General features: G+C 33.7%; 2 protein-coding genes across 2 annotated transcripts; one reads left to right on the top strand and one right to left on the bottom strand.

Moving 5' to 3' along the window:
- Nucleotides 1-1536: 1536 nt before the first annotated feature.
- LOC128177767 (codanin-1-like) lies at nucleotides 1537-19198 on the bottom strand. The gene is made up of 26 exons (XM_052844611.1): nucleotides 19036-19198; nucleotides 17964-18742; nucleotides 17392-17718; nucleotides 16886-17082; nucleotides 13903-14001; nucleotides 13584-13662; nucleotides 13028-13148; nucleotides 12691-12803; nucleotides 12269-12434; nucleotides 11825-11922; nucleotides 11463-11622; nucleotides 11284-11340; nucleotides 10960-11103; nucleotides 10340-10506; nucleotides 9972-10047; nucleotides 9750-9845; nucleotides 8732-8786; nucleotides 8329-8456; nucleotides 7920-8120; nucleotides 5984-6066; nucleotides 5374-5519; nucleotides 4367-4659; nucleotides 4074-4137; nucleotides 3025-3170; nucleotides 2674-2781; nucleotides 1537-2365 (listed from the first exon to the last, which is right to left on the bottom strand). The coding sequence occupies exons 1-26, from the start codon at nucleotides 19135-19137 to the stop codon at nucleotides 1910-1912; spliced, it is 4461 nt and encodes a 1486-aa protein (XP_052700571.1). The 5' UTR covers nucleotides 19138-19198; the 3' UTR covers nucleotides 1537-1909.
- LOC128177768 (uncharacterized) lies at nucleotides 6254-7913 on the top strand. Its single transcript, XM_052844613.1, has 2 exons — nucleotides 6254-6832; nucleotides 7102-7913. The coding sequence occupies exons 1-2, from the start codon at nucleotides 6739-6741 to the stop codon at nucleotides 7404-7406; spliced, it is 399 nt and encodes a 132-aa protein (XP_052700573.1). The 5' UTR covers nucleotides 6254-6738; the 3' UTR covers nucleotides 7407-7913.
- Nucleotides 19199-19321: the final 123 nt, after the last annotated feature.

Genomic DNA, 19321 nt, shown 5'->3' with positions numbered 1-19321 from the left:
TAGTGTTTAAGAATGCAAAGGAGAAAGTTTTCATATAATAGTTTTGCATGCAGAAAATATTTAGTTGACATGATAGGTAAAGGTTAGGGGATATGACTTTTTAATGTTTAATGAATATCAAGGTGGTATGGGACACCTCCATATTGTTACTACCAGTACCTGCGTATTGAAATAAACAATAAAACCAAAGGACTATATATGGTATGGGCCTAAAATGGCCCCCTAGAAGGAATATCCTTATTTTACTGCAATTCTTTGTTTTCTTTGTACAGATATATATGTGATGTTTAAACTTAATGTTCATTTTGATTCAAGTGCCCACAATTTAGAAATACGCCATTGTAAAGACAACCTTTTCCCGCCATTTTTGCATTTTAGCATAAAAAAGCTTGTTTTAAAGCAGTTTTTCTTTCAGGAAACATAGAGCGCATGCTTGAACCAACAAAATATTTTAATCAGAGATGTGTCTAGCCAAGTCTAATAAGTGACAAAAAATTTGTCCTGGTTCAAGCATGCGCTCTATATTTCCCATTCGTAAAAAGATAAGAAAAATGTCAATTTTCGACTAATTTTGATTGAATTATAGAAAAAGTGTCACTTCTGACGTCATATACTGCAAGTGAGTGCAAATAAATCAAACAAATATGTGAAAAATATATTTTACATCAACTCTTCTATATTATAACAAAACATTTTATTGTACCCGAAACACTTTAAAAAATGGTGAATTATGGGGGCCAAATTTAACTCTTATCATATATAGTTCTTTATATTTTTTCTTTCCAAAAATTGTAACTTATCTGAGTAGTTAGCAAATTCTCAAACAGTGAAATGTTTTTGATTATGGGGAAATTTTATTCATATTATAGACATACCTCCTGAAATGTTTATGTGTTGTAGATAAATCATGGTTTTAGTAAATTTTGATGAAAATGTAATTTGTAATTTAATTAATTACTTCTGCAAAGTAATTGTAATTTAATTAATTACAATTGAAAACTCTTGTAATGGTAATGGTTATTTAATTGAAGAATTTAAGAAAGTAATTGTAATTTAATTAATTACTTTCAATTGTAATTGACCCCATCCCTGGTTACGCCTGAATTACCAGCCAACATTTTGGCAAAGATGATTTCATTGGCTAAAAGACAGGACACTTTGAGGTGACCCCTCATTGGATGTTATTACCCGGTATATCTTGTATGGTAAAGCATAGCAAAGCAGTTTTACAAGACTAAATTTGATGAGATTGCACTAAGTACAGCTCTTAGTTTCAAATACCCTTACTAAGGTAAATGCAATACATGCATATTTGAATTTGCTTTCTTCGACAGATTTTTAAATCTACCTTAGGTACATTATTATGAACATCAAATGATCCATGTTTTGCCTATAATTCAAGTTTTTTTCCCTTCTTTTGGGTGCATTTTTTGGGGGTAATGCATTCAATCAGGTCAACCATAGTGCAATTATTTTTTATCTGTATAAATATATCTCTACAAAATATGCACATTCTTTAAAAAAAATCTCTTTAACACCATGTTCCTGAAGAGATATTTATTAACATTTTCACAAGGGAAAAATTAAGATCACTAACAATGATTTCATACAAATAAATGCCTCTCCATTGAACTTACTGTGTTGAAAAAATAATTTTGAAATTTGACCTATAAAGTACATGTTACAAATAAGTTCACGTAGATACAATGTATATGTTTAAGCGATGTTAATTGCTGTGACTGTAATTTATAAGTGGTTTATGGTATCCATTGAACAAAGTCGATAGGTCAACAAAGATGCAGCATTACCAATAACACAGGATTTTTTTAAGCAGTGAAATAGACTAGACTCTTCACTGTCATAATGAAAGACTTCCGCAATCACAGGCTCTAATCCAACAAAGAGATTATTATTTGGGCACTGAAACATCAAGGTCTTGCATAGAAACAGACAAGCCATCAAGTTTCACATGAATGCCGTCCATTCGTTCGCAACAATTGTTTGAACATTTGTTCATCTTAGAACACAATTTCTTATTCTTGTGCAAACACTCCACCAAGTTGGATTCTGAATTACTTGGTCTGTCCTTACCATGGACTTTATCAGTTTCACTGGAACTATCAGATCTTGAATCCAAGCGAATCGGACTGTGGTCCGTTACAGACCCACCTGACTCGTGTCCTGGTGGGGAATCTAACTTAAGAGTCTGAAGTATAAGATGTGACACTGGGCTCTCTGCTCCACAAACTTGGTAGATCCACTCTAGAACATCTCCCAACTCACACTCGTCTGTACAATGATCTGGATCGGTTTCCAGCTTTTCCACAATGTGACAAAGACAGACTGCCAAGTTTTCTACGTAGTCCTGAAAATAACAATGAAGGTGTTACAGGCTTATGTTCTACACCTTATTAATTTCAGTGACATCATTGCTTAGTTTGCCCGAGATAGTTGGATTTCAAAACTACAGCTAATTTAGGCATAATTATACATTAAGCTTGTGATCAAATTCTACATGAGTTCCTGATAGAACTTTTAAACAGTTTTTCCTAAAAAAATCATTTTAAAATGTTTTTCAAAATTACTTTTAAAACAGTGGCTTATGGTCAATTTTCTGCATTTTTCTTTGAAAAATATATCTTACATGTAGCATACACTGATATTTCTTAATACCTGAGTTCCAGACAGTACATTTAAACAGCTCTGCTGCAGATCACTGGTGCTCAGTAACGAAAGTCTAAGGAACATCAAAAGCAGCTCCTCAAAGTTCATCCAGGCAAACTGGAAAGAGAGATTAACTTTTTTTTTTTTTTTCATAATTACATACCAATAATTTTTAAATAAAAGGAATTTAAATATTTTGGACGGTAATTCAACATGCATAGCACTGATACACGAACTCATATAAGCACTTGAACTTTACATACCTTTCCATACTTATGCAATTATGGTAAGTGTATGTTGTACATGTTGAAAAATTTTAATGTATTAAAAAAAAAAAAGAAATCTGAATAGCAGTGAAACCTTTGGCTTTGGAGAATCCTCAAGCAATTTAAAAGTGTAACTATTGACAGCTGAGGAGAATGGAATGGCGGATTTCAAGGAGCCCGTCCACAGCACCTCAAACTCATCCAAATCTTCAACTGTCCAATCCTCAGGAAAATAACACACTGGAAGATAACAATAAACCTCTTTATAACCATATAGTTTTCAGTATGAGGTATTAGTAGGATTGTATGATTCAAGAGTCATTTGTTAAAACTTTTCCTTTCAAATGCTTAACATAAAATCTATAATATTTGTCCTTCTAAACAACATGTCATTCAATCTCAAAATCATCTATATACATGTATAGGCTATAGGTACAGTTCAAAACATAATTTTATTGTACAGGTATTCATCCAGCAATGAAATAATCTTTTAATGTTGAGATGTGAAGGAAATTTCTTTGCATTTACATATGCCTAAAACATGTTTCTTCAGTTTTTCAAACATGTACCACAGTTTAATGTAAACAAGAGATGTTTGTGGAACACTTATGCTCCCCCCTCCCTTGGAGACCTCTGCGAAGAGAATGAATGGAAAGTGCAAATAAATTTAAAAAATTTTCCTGGAATTCCAAGGGGCAAAACTCTGTTGGAAATGCTCGATCGTAACCAAAATCAAACTTGACCTAAATATAATTATGATAAATCTGTATATCAAATATCGTTTGAGTACCAGTAAGTGCTACCCCTGCAAAGAAAATGAATGGAAACTAAAAAAAATTGGAATTTCTCTAAGCTAGTCCAAGGGACATAAATCTGACTTCTTCTCCAGCCATTTAAACATATTATGTATATAAAGTACTTATTATGAATTGATATTTTATCAAGACATGCACTACAATGTACATGTACATACATGAATCTTGCACAGAAAATATTTAACTTACTATATACTCACTTTATTCTTTTCCTGACTTTAAGCACATACCGGTAATACTTTTCAAAAGCGTTTCATCTAACAACTGCCAAAAAGATTATAACTATTAAAGACAAATTTAAAAAAAAATAAAAATATTGAAGTCTTACTTAATGAAAGACAGAGGTCAAGAATAAGTTGGCCAAAAGATCTGAAGATTCCTGGAAGCCAGTCCTGTAACAGAAAAAAAAACCCATGAACAAACAAATACAGAATGGAAAACGTTGGAAGATTTGTGAAAGACAGTTCTGTTAAAAGATGAAAAGAAATGCATGTAGACTACCTGTACAGATGTAAAAACAAAATGAAAATCATTGGGAGATTATAGACAGTCCTGAGCAGTCAATCATGTAATAAAATGAAATAATGTATCAAAATTAATGTGAAATTTCTCTGAACTTACCTGTCTTTTCTCTAAAATGGTTTTCGTCTCCACCAAGAGGTTCTTCACAGCTATTTTTTCAGGGCTGACGTTTTTAAGTATGACCAACTTCACCATATCTTTGATGTCAATAAGTACATCAGAGGGAAACCTGGTGCTATCATCATGCTCCTTGGCAATGACCTCAAAACCAGATTCAACCGGATTCCCTGACACAGAAATCTCTGCTGGGCCGCTGACAGAACGAGTCTGGTTGAGTAGCTGGGATTTCAATATCCTGTCCAACTCCAGAGAGAGCTCTGACTGGAACATTTCTAGAGCAAGAAGAAACAAACGATTTCCTAAGTTTCGGAATAATTCAGTAAGGTGTTATGAATTGCAATTTCACACCAAATAATACCACTCAGTAATGATTTATTTAATCCAATAAAGTTATTCAGTTCTGAAGCATAATTTGCATGCTCTAAGGGTGTTTTACAGGTGTGACAAGATGAACAACATTAAACCAGCTAAAAATCAAACTGACTTGCTAAAACAAGATACATATACTGAATGTGAATTAAAATGAAATTGTTTAGAACTTTTTCCGCTCAACAAAGTTGAATCTGTTTTTAAGAACATTGTCAGTGACTAAATGTATAAGCAAAAAATTGGAAAAGTTAATACATATGTATTTCTCTCCGTACATTGAACTGTATGTATTGTGCTTAGGCAAAAATAATATTACTGTTTGTCTGGAATTGCCTCCCGCCTCATTGAAATACGCCCTGTTGATAAAATTTCATTTGCAAAAGAATAAAGAACTTTGAGGACTGAGTTGAGTGATTTGAAAATTTTGGTGACGGCAGTTTACTTCTATGTTTTTTTAAAATCATGCTTTTTTTGTACCATTGAATTAATATGAAGATCTTAATTTTTTACCAATTTTTGAATTTGTTAAACTTCAAGTTTGAAAAAAAAAAAAATTCCTTCCCTAGAAACCCCCAGGGGGCAATTCCAAACAAACATTTCTTAAAGGCTGGCCTTACGGACAGTGATGTGTTTATTGATCCAGGAGTGGACTTTTTCCTGGGACAGGCGAGTTGAGATTTCTGTTGCAGTCTGTTTCACGGACTCTGACTGTTCGTCTGGCAGTAGCAACAGTACCAGGGCTTTGATCCTACCCTCACAGTAGCTTTTAAAATAGAAAACATGTGCAAAATAAGTTGATGTTTTTACTTTATGACATACATTTTCCCTGATTTTTTTTTAAAAAGGTCCATATGTTACATGTTACAAAGATGGCCAAACAATGGGCCCAAGCCAACATTATAATATATATATTATTATATTATATAATAATTAAACTTTATAATGGTTTTAATTTTAGTTTATTTATTCCTTAAGCCAAATGGCTCATTAGATACAAGGAATACATAATATATATATACAATGTAAGACATAATATGTAGCAATAAACATATTAAATGCATCAAAGTATTGACTATTTTTCTATTACCCCATTATAACAAATAACTCATAACAAATGTGATCTCAAACTTCAAATATAAACATGTATATAATTAATATACATTACTAGGTAATTTTTAAAACATTAAATTTCAATATGCACAATAGCACACACATGCAAATTATTACCTGCCCACATCTTTAGCCACCACTGCCTTGGCTTGGGCGACATGATCCTGTGCAATCTTTAATATATCATGTTGCAACTTATCCTTGAAAAAAATGGGAAAAAAATACAAAATATGAAAAAATGATTTACAACTATTTTTAGCTACAACAACTTTGTATTTTTTGTAAATATACTCAACAAATTAACATTAAATATCTCTAGCATATGATATCTGTAGTACCCCCCCCTCCCCACCCCCCCCCCCCCCCCCCCCCAAAAAAAAAATCACTGTATAAATTATGTGTACTTAGTTATTCAGTGAAATCTATTTTTTTCTTCATCTCATTTCATAATACACTATATTGACAATACTATCATATAAAATACAACAAAATCCTACATTGAAGACACCATTGAGTAATTGTTGTTTCATAATAGCAAAAAAAATTGAAATCACACAGATCAATGAATTACAAAGATCTTAATCTGATGCCCTTTTTACACCTAGGAACCAATTACTCAGACCTCTGCTTGAAAAAGGTGTCAAAGCCCACACGCTTTACAAGGACAGTGGACAAGTCCATAATTATCCCAATTACATCATAATTATGATCCCTAAATCCCTGGAACATCAAAGACACAATGTTCTGTGATCTACATAACTAATCCCCAGTGATCTGAAATTAATTGGTTCATGGCTTGGTTTAGAGTGAAAGTTGGGAGGTATAAATGAAATGGCAACCACTGGGACAACCACTCTTGGTAGTTGTCTACAATGGGGGAGGACAAACAACTGATAGCCTGTGCCATTGAAATGAATGATCTTCTTATAAAACACAAGAAACTTGAGCAGCAGCTTTCCTGTATAGGTCTGTATAACAAAAATTATTGTTTTCCCCTACAGAATAAGCATGTTTCAAATAAAAACATTTAGAATAAAACTTTGTATTTCAAATCTAAAAAGCAAAATCAATCAGTTATGTTTCTGCATGCTCATCTGTCAAAGTTACCAGTTACATGATATACAATAAATTTAGCTAAAAATAATGAATTCCTTTTCTTTACCCTCTACCTCTCCCTTACTCTATATCTCTTTTATTCAATGTATGAAATACCTTATTTACAACTTAAATTACAGAGGCCTACATGGAAAATTTGTCAGCCAGAATATTTGCCACGCATCTCCAAGAACAAGAGGCCCTACATATTAACTACCTTCACAGAAAGTCTGCTGCAAGCTCCATAAGGAGGGTCTATCAGACCCTCAGAGACAACACCAGCAGACAGATTCAGACCCTGTCACACAGAATAATGTGTATTCTACAGCCGGGGATCCCAACCGCTGTGGAGGATCCCATAGAGGTGTTGACAAGCCTGACAGACCGTGATGATTTGGTGCAGGAACTGACACAGACATTTTGCACTTTAAAACGTAGTTCTTGACGAACTCAAATTCGCCTGACTTTTGGTCTCTTTCAGACTGTGTTGGATAATTATTGAACTTGTAATATATTGTAAATCTCAAACACTTGCTAGTGGTTGACAAATAGTGCTATTTGAATTAAGAAAAAAAATGTACAACTCTTTTGATTATTCTTTGAAATCCATATTTTCATATAATGCAATAACTATGAAAATATAATTGTAGCATTATCTTTATGGATACATACATCAATAAAATATTTAATATTTACTTAGCTTTGTTCTGTTTCCCTTTTGCAACAATTAAAAGAATTCATCAGATATAATTTTTATTCACTGCAGGAACATTAAAAATAGAGTGCAAATCTTGATTTCTCTAGATACAATGAAATAAAAAAAAACCCAAACTTGAATATAAATCAACCACTATGGGCTGTTTGGTTTCTGAAGAGAGTTCTTAAATGCCATAAATGTTAAACAACATAAATTGTACACACAGCCCAGTAATAACACTATTTAGTACACCCAGCCTACCTTGGCTTTCCCGCTAGGAGACCCGCCAGCCTGGGCCATGAGGTGGGTGTTCAGCGCCTCTCGACTCTGGGTGAGGAGAGTCTGTAACGAGGACGTGCGGAACTTCTTGATGAAGTTGGAGGCAGTCCTCTCTGCCACAAAGTCCACACATCTCCGTAGAGAGGCCGGGTGGTTGTGGAAAAAATTCTCCTCCAATTGTAGCTAAAAAACCAAAAAGACAACCTTGAAATTTGCCAAACAACCTCCATATTATCATGAAATAGTCTTTAAATATGGAAAAATGTCATGACAATGGATTTCATTTCCTTTAATACTTTCTTAGAAACATTTGTACAGTACATAAACATTTCCATGAATCTGCTTTTACAAATTAATATCCATTTTCAACAAACTCCTTATTCAATGGTACCTGGATTTGAACATCTGATGGTTTATGAACACTTGTGTCTTCTGCAGAGATGGGAGTGATTTTTCTGATGGTTGAAGTTTTACTGCTGCTTCCCACTGCAAACTCTGTCAACAGGGTCCTTAGCTCCACTGTGTAAGCAATAGACATACATTATATATATACATGTACATGTTAAGATACATCAACTCTTTGACAAGGGAGATAACTTTCACTAGGATAAATAGTTTTTTTCCCTACATATTCATCATTACTTTGGCAGTAATATCTATATAGTTTCATAAATATGACAGCTATACTCATATGGTTTACATAATCTTACGTTCGAATAAAAAATCACAATAACATTATACACGTAAATCTTAAATATAATTTTAAGGATGTGAGATTCTGACCAAACACATACGTAAGTATGGGCAACAGGAGTAATACACGCTCTGGTCCACAAATCCAATGCTATCCTGAATTAGAGATGTCAGAAGTTAAGTTTCAATAATTTAGTTAGCAAGTCTTAAAGTGAAAGAAAATGGTATACGTGTACAAAAGATTAAAGCTATACACGCTATAATTTAAGTCAATTTTGAATGACAGTGAAAACACATGTGTTTGTCTACTTATAAAAGTTATCCTTAATCTGTAAATTACAATGGTGATTTCCATCTCGTTACAAAGATATAGATTTTTAATTGTTTATTTTCCTGCCAGGAAAATATACCTTTTCATGAATATTGATGAAGGAAGAGCAAACCGACCTCATTGCGCATGTCCGCGGAGAACTAGGTGGTCGTTATTGTTTGCCTATTTAAATATCCAACTTGATTTTTAACATGCTAAACAGTTGTTTATTTGAAATACGTACATGTATAATGAGTAAAATATGTTTGTCATTCACGATACCCTTACTTCTGCATTAACACTTATAGGATCTATAAATAGCACATAGGGGAAAAACACAGGTCTACGTCATTTTTTTAAAGAAAGTATTCATATCTACTCACATGCTTGTATTTTTTCTTTTGTTTGTACTCGTATATCGGACAAATTTATGCTTTACTGAAAATATCCTTTCCTTTGTGAAACTATCACAATTATGAAGATGTTGACCCTTCACCAGTTTTGGTATGATAGGCTAAATTTAGCTGTCGATATCACTTGATAGATTGATATTCACGAGGAGGCATTACTTTCCTGGCAGGAAAATAAATATTTTTTATTGTTTGATATTTGATATATTTGTTACGTGATCGAATTGAGCATTATAATTAACAGCATAAAGGTAACTTTTATTAGTAATCAAACACATACATTTTCCCCTTTATTCAAAATTGACGCAAATTATAGCGTGTATAGCTTTAAGGAAGTTAGAATAAAGCAATCAAACGTTGAAAAAGATACAGGGAATTGGATTAAAAGTATCAAATTACCAAGTGAGTTGTGGATTTCTGTTTGACGGATGACACAATCTCGAAAACATGAACAGGAATCTCAACAAAGAAGAAGCCCTCTGGTATAACAGATATCTGGAAAAAACAATAAAGCAGAATTATATATATTTTTGAAACCAAAATGATTAATGATAAAATAAAAACATAAACCCAAATCCAAGATACACTCTGCTTTACAAATAATAAAATTTAAGAACTTGCATCTAACAACCAGCTAATCATTGTCACAATGAGCAGGTAGCCATAACTGCCTCGGTCCAAGTCTCTCCAACAAGCTCTAAAATTAAACAGGAAATTGTAACAAATATAATTATAAATGCACAACAAGAGTTTTTCAAGCCAAAATTTTCAAAGTATGTATTCTTATTACAATGTAGTAGTACATGTATCTGAAAGGGAAAAGTAAAATTTTCTATTTCAATATCTGAGAAACGGAACATTTAAACAAATGTACAATATTCATCTATAACACCATTCTACGCATAAATTTCAAATGAACACAAACTGCCAGGTACATTTGTATGACTGGCATGTAATAAATCTGTACCCTTTCACAACCTCATTTTTACCTGTGAATGACCAACAGTAAATACAGTGTCAGCTGAAAATGGTCAATTTTGGGAGCCACCACATCCATCATGCTGAGGAATTCCACCACCCAGGGAACAGTAAGGGTCAGACGACTGAGGGTCAGGGCCTCTTTGATACATTTCACTAAGTCCAGGTATGGCAAGTGCTAATAAATTATTCAAGCATGAGACTGGTATTAACGTGGAATCATTTGCATTTGTAAGGGCCAATTTTTCGTCAATTGCTTAGATTTTACAGGATCTTGAGGGCGTAATTTCGCAATGTACCGGTATTCTCTTATACCAACATAAGGAAATATGACTTTAAAACCCTAATTTATTACTTTGTGAAGGATGTTAAAATCGTGGACGAGAGGTACCCACGAATTCCACAAAAATTGAGAAACCACGAAATCTATTGATTCCACAGTGCATACAGAATTATGGCAGATTGATACCATGTAAGGTTTTAAATGTTTGGTTTTCTATTCATTTTGCAACATTTTTATCTATTTGACGTACCTCTCTGTGCCCAAATATCAATACAGAGACTCAACAGTTAATCCTATCTTAATAAAGCACGTGTGTTTCTTTTGTGAAAGAGGAAAGTACTGGCTTACATTTTTCCTGATCGACAAATATGTTGCTTCCATTTCATCTGGCAATTTCATGGTTGTTCGATATGGTAGGAAAGTTATAAAGCCGAGAAACTTTCCCAAAAGTCTCAGCGTGAATAAATTGGAAATAAAGATTTCTTTTAGTTCCTGTACAAAAGTTAAACAAAACAAGATTAAAAATGGATTCCAAAGTTACTGCAGAATATCGGTTTCTGAACACTGTATCTAAAATTCAAAAGTTTTGGAATACAAACACTTGAATTTGATGAAATTGTCTTAAAAGAGAACAATACTGGTCAAAATGTCATGCCTAATTTCTATGCTTACATCATCAGAATCTTCATTTCCTGTTTCTTCTTCAGATATAAAGTTCAGAGAGTTCAACTGGAAAAGTAAAGTGTTCAATCATTAATCAACATACAGCAGAAAGGCTTTGTTCATGTACATGTCAAACCACAACTGCTTACTTATGAAAACCAATGAAACTCAAAACAACATTAACAGACCTCTAAGATTTTGGAAGCAAAGGTATCACTCAGGTGCTGATTGAAAATAGTGCTGGAGGCAGCAATGATAAAGTCATGGAAGAATTCCTGACACCCTGGGAATGCAGGTACAGGGCAGGGTCCACCGAAACTCAGAGGCTTGAAAAATCTCTCCTGTAATCTGAAATGTCATGAGATAATCTAAATGAACTACATATGCAGAGAGAAGTTTTTAAAAATGTACATATGCATATAGCATATACAATGAACTAGAAATGCCATGAGAATATTCACATCAACTAGCTGTAATTAAGTTATCAAACATTAATGCATATAACATTTGTATAATGAACATTTACTTGAACATGGTGCTGACACCTTACTTTTTAAATTTTTCTGGATTGGAGCGCTTTAACTGATTTAACAAGGCAATGTTTTCATCTCCAGTTTCAACCATCACACTGCTATCCCCTTTACACATCTGACAAAAAATAATGAAATAAAACGTAAGAGAGACTGGATGAGCAAAGAATTTGCTTTCAGTTTGTACACTTATAATCTCCAACCTCTTCCCTAAAGGCCAATAGCAAACAATTACTGACATTCATTAAAACAAGACCTTAAAAAAATTATTTGGTTGCCATTTCCTGATTGGCTGATGAAAAAAAGTACCCAACTCAAGATTATTTGGTTGCCATTTCCTGATTGGCTGTTGAAAAAAAGTACCCAACTCAAGATTTTTGTTACCAACAATAAGAGAATTTTTTTTTTTTAATTAAAAAGAGGGCAATCAAACAATGTTTTCTTAAAGGTGGTCCAATTCTTACAGCAATAAGCTGGGACTGGAACAGCCTGGCAAAGTGAAGGTGATTGGAGAGTTCCGTTTTGGCGCTGACCAGAGCCCGAATCCTGTCTCCCAGGGCTTCGCTGACGGACCAGCCAGGGGTCATGTGTTGTCGCTCCCATAAACGAAGAATCTCGTAAAACCCGTCCCTGTTCAATAGGTTTCATTAATACAGAGAACAGAAAGATTTATGGTAGAGAATTAGCAGCAAAGTTATGAAGAATATAGCTCAATAACTTGATTTACACTAAATATTCACATACATGCTTTATGCAAGGTAAGACTATTTCTTTTTATTTAGGGATAAACTAATTAAGCAGAATTATATTGAAATAAAAAAAAATCAATAAATCATTGAAATAAGTTTTAATAACTAATGTAGTTTAAGTTTTACAAATTAAATACCTTTGTCTTTTAAATAAGTGAAATGTTCTGTCATCAGGGAAGTTTTTCCTGTTGTCAGTTTCTGCTTGGAATGACACACTTCCAATAGGAGACTTTGAGTATACAGGACCAACCTGTCAAATACACACAAATGCACATTGTACAATGTATATGTGTAGTTTCACATTAATTGAATTACAGTTGAAGGGTTAGTACAATGTACAACTATTATAAAATAAATGACTGTATGGAATACTTTCTCATTTCCTCTGTTTTGTATCCTCCACTTCAAGCGAGATGATTTCCATTTTAAAAAACTATCATTTTTTTAAAAATAAATTTCAGGGACCTGTGTTACCTGTTGATTCTTGCTGTCTAAAATGTCCGACAACCAACTGCTCAGATCTGGAGAGAATTGCGTGATTCTTGTGTTCTCTGACAAAAGCCTTAGTGTCCCTTTATCAAGGCACTGTAGCAGCCTACAGAATAAAACAATCTTTCACTTTGTGAAGATGAGGCAAAAAAGTCCCTTCATTTTCTTTTAAAGATGCACCCTCCCTCCATCTCCTACATTGCATGCTAAATTCCTGTCACTTTGTGTATTTAGTGTGATTTGCCATTTGATGTAAAACAGAATAATAACGAACTGTAATTTACAGTGTATCTCATTATTTAAAATTAATTCAAGTCTTTTAAATAGATGTAATAGTTAAGAACACTATAAAGTGATGGAAAACTTAAGTTTGTATCTATTTTGCCCAGTCATAAAAGTTTTAGATTTTTCTTGTGTAAAAATGGCATGAAATCTGATTTGAAAATGAACCAAATAAACTTAATAATTTTCTCAACAATTACAAGGTACATGTATATTTGTGATAAATTACATATCATAATGTCATGCTGCATGTCATTACCTCTTTTGTTGCGTCATAACACTAACAGCAAAAAAAACAGCATTATGAACAGTGGAAAAGAAATTATTTTCCAGCACATCTGAAAATACATGTAGCACATCGAAGCCATTAATTAAATAACGTTCATGTATTACATTGTACTTTAAATTCTATAAATTTTTATTAGATAATACAATATGTGTATGAAAGACATTTATACCTCCATTCATATTTAAAACACAGAACCTATAAGATAGTTAAGAACATACCTATATGTATGTGTACTAACAACAAAACCTCAATGCTCACTCATCTATCAAGTTTTGTTAGTGTTTCTTACCTTCACCACACACAGCTATAAGCTCCATGTCAATACTGCGTGAGGTTAACAACTGCATCAGAAAGTACAACTCCATAGTCAGATTGGGAAATAAATTTTCTATAGATAAAAAAAAAAAAGTCTACTCATCATTCATTCTCTAACATTTCTGTCTGTGACTGTAACCTTAAAATTTTTAACTTAACATTTAAACAAAACATAGGTAATCACAGATTACAAAGCTCACCGAGACGAGGCATCACCCCTATGAGACCACCTTTATCATATTGTATGAAAATCATACTTTATGATCTTGGGTATTCATGGATTCTGTTTTGACACAAAATCATATATCATCTGTTAAAAAATTGTATGATAATCATATGTTCATATATTAATCAATATAATAATATAAAATTAAATATTGCATCCTATCATACTAACAATATATATCATATAATACAATAAAATACTGCAATAAACAAAGATGATATTGTAAATATGAAATGACATTGTATTGTGTTAAACCTTATTGTATTTGATCACATAATACAACATTATTATATATAATACAATATTGTATTATATGATACAATATCATATTACAAAGTACATCATAACATTGAAACATATGATATTATATTGTATAATATAGTATGATATATTGTATTGTATGATATTTATAAAATATGTATAATATTTGATACATAATATGATATTGTATTATATGATACAATATAATTTGATATAACATTGTATCATATCAAATGATACAATATTATGTGATAAAGTAAAATATTATATAATACAATATTATATAATACAATATCATACATACATATTGTATCATATGATACAATAATATATCATATAAACCAATATCATATTATACAATATCGTATGATACGATAATATATAATATTACAATATGATATAATACAGTTTCGTGTGATATAATTGTAAATTACAGAATCCAATATCATATTATACAATATCGTATGATACAATATAATATTGTATCATAATATACAATACTATACAAAACAGTATCATGATACAATATCATATCATAAAATATCAAAAAAATTGATACAATATCATATCGCATTATATAAGTTTTTACAATATAACATATGATATTATATTGTATCATATTAAACAAAAGTGTTTCATATCATACAATACTTTATCATAGGAATCATGTTATATCATTTAACAACAACCTCATCTTTCTATCAAGCAGGTTTAAGTGAGGTAGGAGATTTCTTTAGCATCCTTGATAATGGAGATCAGGCTCTGCATCTGAAGCAACCTCTACGTTTCATTTATAATATAGTTAAATCAACTATGCAAGCTATCATCTATAAAACATGTGACCTGTTCAAAAAAATCTAAACCTCATCCAGCATCCGAAACCTTTAACTCAGATTCAGCATTCAAGCCTGTCAGGTGCATCAGTATACATAAGACGCATCTCCATGCAAGTTTGGTGAAGTTCAGACCAGTAATAACTAAGATATCATCATCAGAGGGCACTAGCAATTAAAACTTAACCTGCTCCAGCATCCGCAACCTATGGCTTAGATTCAACATCCATGCCTGTCAGGTGCATCTGTATCATAAGACACACCATCCATTCAAGTTTGGTGAAGTTAGGACCTGTAATAACTAAGATATATTTTTTAGCATCCTTGATAATGGAGATCAAGCTCTGCATCTGAAGTTTCCTCTGTGATTCATTCATATTACAGTTTAGTCAACTATGCAAGTTGAAATATTACTATCATCTATTAAACATGTGACCTGTTCCAAAAAACTTAACCATATCCAGCATCTGAAACCTATGGCTCAGACTCAGCATTCAAGCCTGTCAGGTGCATCAGTATCATAAGACGCACCATCCATTGAAGTCTGGTGAAGTTAGGACAAGCAATAACTAAGATATAATCATCAGAGGGCACCTGTTTCAAAAACTTTAACCAGCTCTAAAAACCTTAACCTCCTCCAGCATCCGAAACCTATGGCTCAGATTCAGCATTCAAGCCTGTCTGGTGCATCAGTATCATAAGACGCACCATCCATAGCAGTCTGGTGAAGTTAGGACCAGTAGTAACTAAGATATCATCATCAGAGGGCACCTGCAACAAAAACTTTAACTAGCTCTAAAAACCTTAACCTCCTTCAGCATCTGTAACCTATAGCTCAGATTCAGCACCCAAGCCTGCCTGGTGCATCAGTATCATAAGACACACCATCCATGCAAGTTTGGTGAAGTACGGACCAGCAGTAACTTAGATATTGCTATCAAAGGGCACCTGCAACAAAAACTTTAACCTGCTCCAAAAACCTTAACCTCCTCCAGCATCCGAAACCTATAGCTCAGATTCAGCACTCAAGCCTGTCTGGTGCATCAGTATCATAAGACACACCATCCATGCAAGTTTGGTGAAGTACGGACCTGCAGTAACTAAGATATCATCATCAGAGGGCACCTGCAACAAAAACTTTAACCAGCTCTAAAAACCTTAACCTCCTTCAGCATCTGTAACCTATAGCTCAGATTCAGCACCCAAGCCTGCCTGGTGCATCAGTATCATAAGACACACCATCCATGCAAGTTTGGTGAAGTACGGACCAGCAGTAACTTAGATATTGCTATCAAAGGGCACCTGCAACAAAAACTTTAACCTGCTCCAACAACCTTAACCTCCTCCAGCATCTGAAATTTAGGACTCAGATTCAGCATCCTAGACTTTCAAGTCCATAAGTAGGTCCAGATGCATCATCCATGCAAGTTTGGTGAAGATAGGACAAGTAATAGCTTAGATACAGGACATGCAACAAAAACTTTAACCAGGTCCGGACGCCGACGCCGACGCCGAGGGTATAGCATAAGCTCCCCCTGACTTCGTCTCGGTGAGCTAAAAAGTACATTTTTCCAACATAGATTATAAGCTTCTAAATTTTTTATAGCTAGCATCTGAATATTTACGTTTTTTCTTACCACTGAGACAGGCTGAGTACAGATGTACTAACTTATCCAATTCAATTCGGTGTGTGACCTCAGCTATGTCGGCCACGACTATGTCTACAGTGCTCACAGAGCGATCCAGTAACTTGGTGGGTGTATTACAGGACGGGAAGTCCAGGCCCTCAGATTTGTTTTCAGCTTTGCTTTGAATACGCTTGGCTTTCTCTCTCCTAAAAATAAAAGTTGTCATTTGAAGCAAAAGGCACTAAAATAAATAACAGAGGAAAATTCACTTATGAAACTAAATTCTTTGGAATATTCACACTCATCATCTAATAGCAATAACATCAATAAAGGCAAAAAGCTTGGTAAGATCATATCAACAAAATATTTTTTGACCATTTTAGTCTTGCTCTAAAATGGGAATTTTGCTGAAATAATTTCTTACATTTATACAGTATTTAATAAGTGAAACATGTCCTGCACATTTTTACAAGCACCATCCACCGATAATTTCTCTCATATTGCAGTACATTAACCTGAGTAATTCTCTTTCCTCCTCCAAGTGACTTGAGTCACCACCAGGACTGCTTTCCTTGTTTTCTGTAGATTCTTGTTCTATGAAGGCATTTGTCTGTCTGCGAAAAGGCTTCCCCGAGACAGGGGTAGGGTTAATCCTTCTGGAGGGCGTGTTATTTGACTCTGTAGACCCCTCTTGTTGACCAGTACTCACGGTGGTGAAGCTAATTCTACGAGACTTTGTGATAGAATTAGATTTCAGTGCTCGAGGAGTGTTGTCAAAGTTTGGGGAATTTCTCAAAATCATATTTGTTAGATTGCCCTTATCCCCTGCAAGGTCGTGCATTCTATGAAAAAAGAAGTAAATGACATGATTAACATGCTAGATTATTTTGAATAAAAATGTCATACATCATTTGAAGAAATTCATAGCATTAATGACAATGCAATATAAAGCATTCTGATCAGTAATGTAAACATGTAAAGTTCATCAAAAGGTTCATGTGCATCTTAAATCTATGGCAAGACAGGCTGCTCACAGGGTAGTAATTATATAAATGTTAGAAAATACTGAATATCATTTCATTCTAACCTCGGTGTGACTGGTTTACCATCTCCCCCAACAGGTGGAAACTCATCTGTACTACCCAAGCTAAACACGGGGGCTGTCTGAATAAAATTTCTATAGTCAGATTCAACTGAATGACGCTTGTTGTGGCCAGACTTTACTTGAGTGGCAATAGGTGAAGGAGTATTGTCAGTGCACCTCTCATTTTTTCTGCCAGAAGAAAAAGGAGAATTCTTCTTCTTTCCTGAAGAGTTTGATACTTCTGGGGACACTATGAACTCTCCAAGACTGAATCTATGTCTTGATCTGCCATCCTGATTACTTTTGCTTCCACTATGTGGAGTATTGCTTTTACTACCCCTAGATTTATGGTCCTTCTCCAATGAATTCCATCCTGCAGGGAAGTTCTGGCTTTTAACAGATTCCCCTATGCACACAGCACCTGATTTTCTGTCTCCTTTCCCTCTGTTATCTTGATTTGAAGGTGTTTTCAAAGTGGGTGTTCTAAACTCAGTTGATGTGTTAGGGGAGAAAAATGACCCACTGGTTGGTTTTATGTCATCAATTCCATCGCCAGGGCTTGCACCAAAAAGCTGAACTCTCTTTGATGATGACGAGGAACTTTTATTTTCGTCGACACATTTCTTTATCTTCTGAGCTGAAGGGGTTTTAGCAGGTGATGGTGTTGTTGACTTTGAGTTTTGTAGAAGATGTATTGTTTGATCCCGTAGATAATTCAAGAAAAAAGGAATGAATTCTTGATGCAAATGGTTGAACTCAGTCAGTTGAATTGGAATATTCTCCTAAAATATAACAAAAGTATATCGATTTACATTTTCAATATACTAAACATAAGGTTAAACAATATTGCAAAACTAAAGATTTATTTTATCGATTACATCAGTATTAAATGTACTCTGTAAATAAGGGTATGGCAAATTTAAGTGTATATTACACCATAGCCCACCCGATTTTCTTCTGAAAAATGGACAGGCATAGCCTACAATACATCTTGGATGTAGGCTATGCCTGTTAACTTCTCTATAGAGAATATAGCCCACCCCCATTCCCATATCCCAATAACTTAAGTACGTGCCTTCTGTGTAACAATCTCATTAGTTGGGCTTCTTTTCAAAAATGACACCAGGGTGTCCACTGGAAGCTCTCCACTCAAAATATACTCTAATATTGATGCCATATTGCGTTAAACAAGAGAATGTTTTTATTTGTATTCCCGCCATCACATCTCCATGTGGAAATTTCCGGTTGGCAGTTTTTAGACAACTTGTTCTGTAATTGAAAATGCCTTAAACTACATTTATTGATCTGATATATATTATTATAAGGTTTTTTATAACAATATTTTTAAATAATGAAACTCT

This window comes from Crassostrea angulata, chromosome 3, assembly GCF_025612915.1.
Source record: "Crassostrea angulata isolate pt1a10 chromosome 3, ASM2561291v2, whole genome shotgun sequence".
Lineage (NCBI taxonomy): Eukaryota > Metazoa > Mollusca > Bivalvia > Ostreida > Ostreidae > Magallana > Magallana angulata.
Note: the sequence above shows the minus strand (reverse complement) of the source record. Positions and strands in the feature narration are given on the sequence as shown.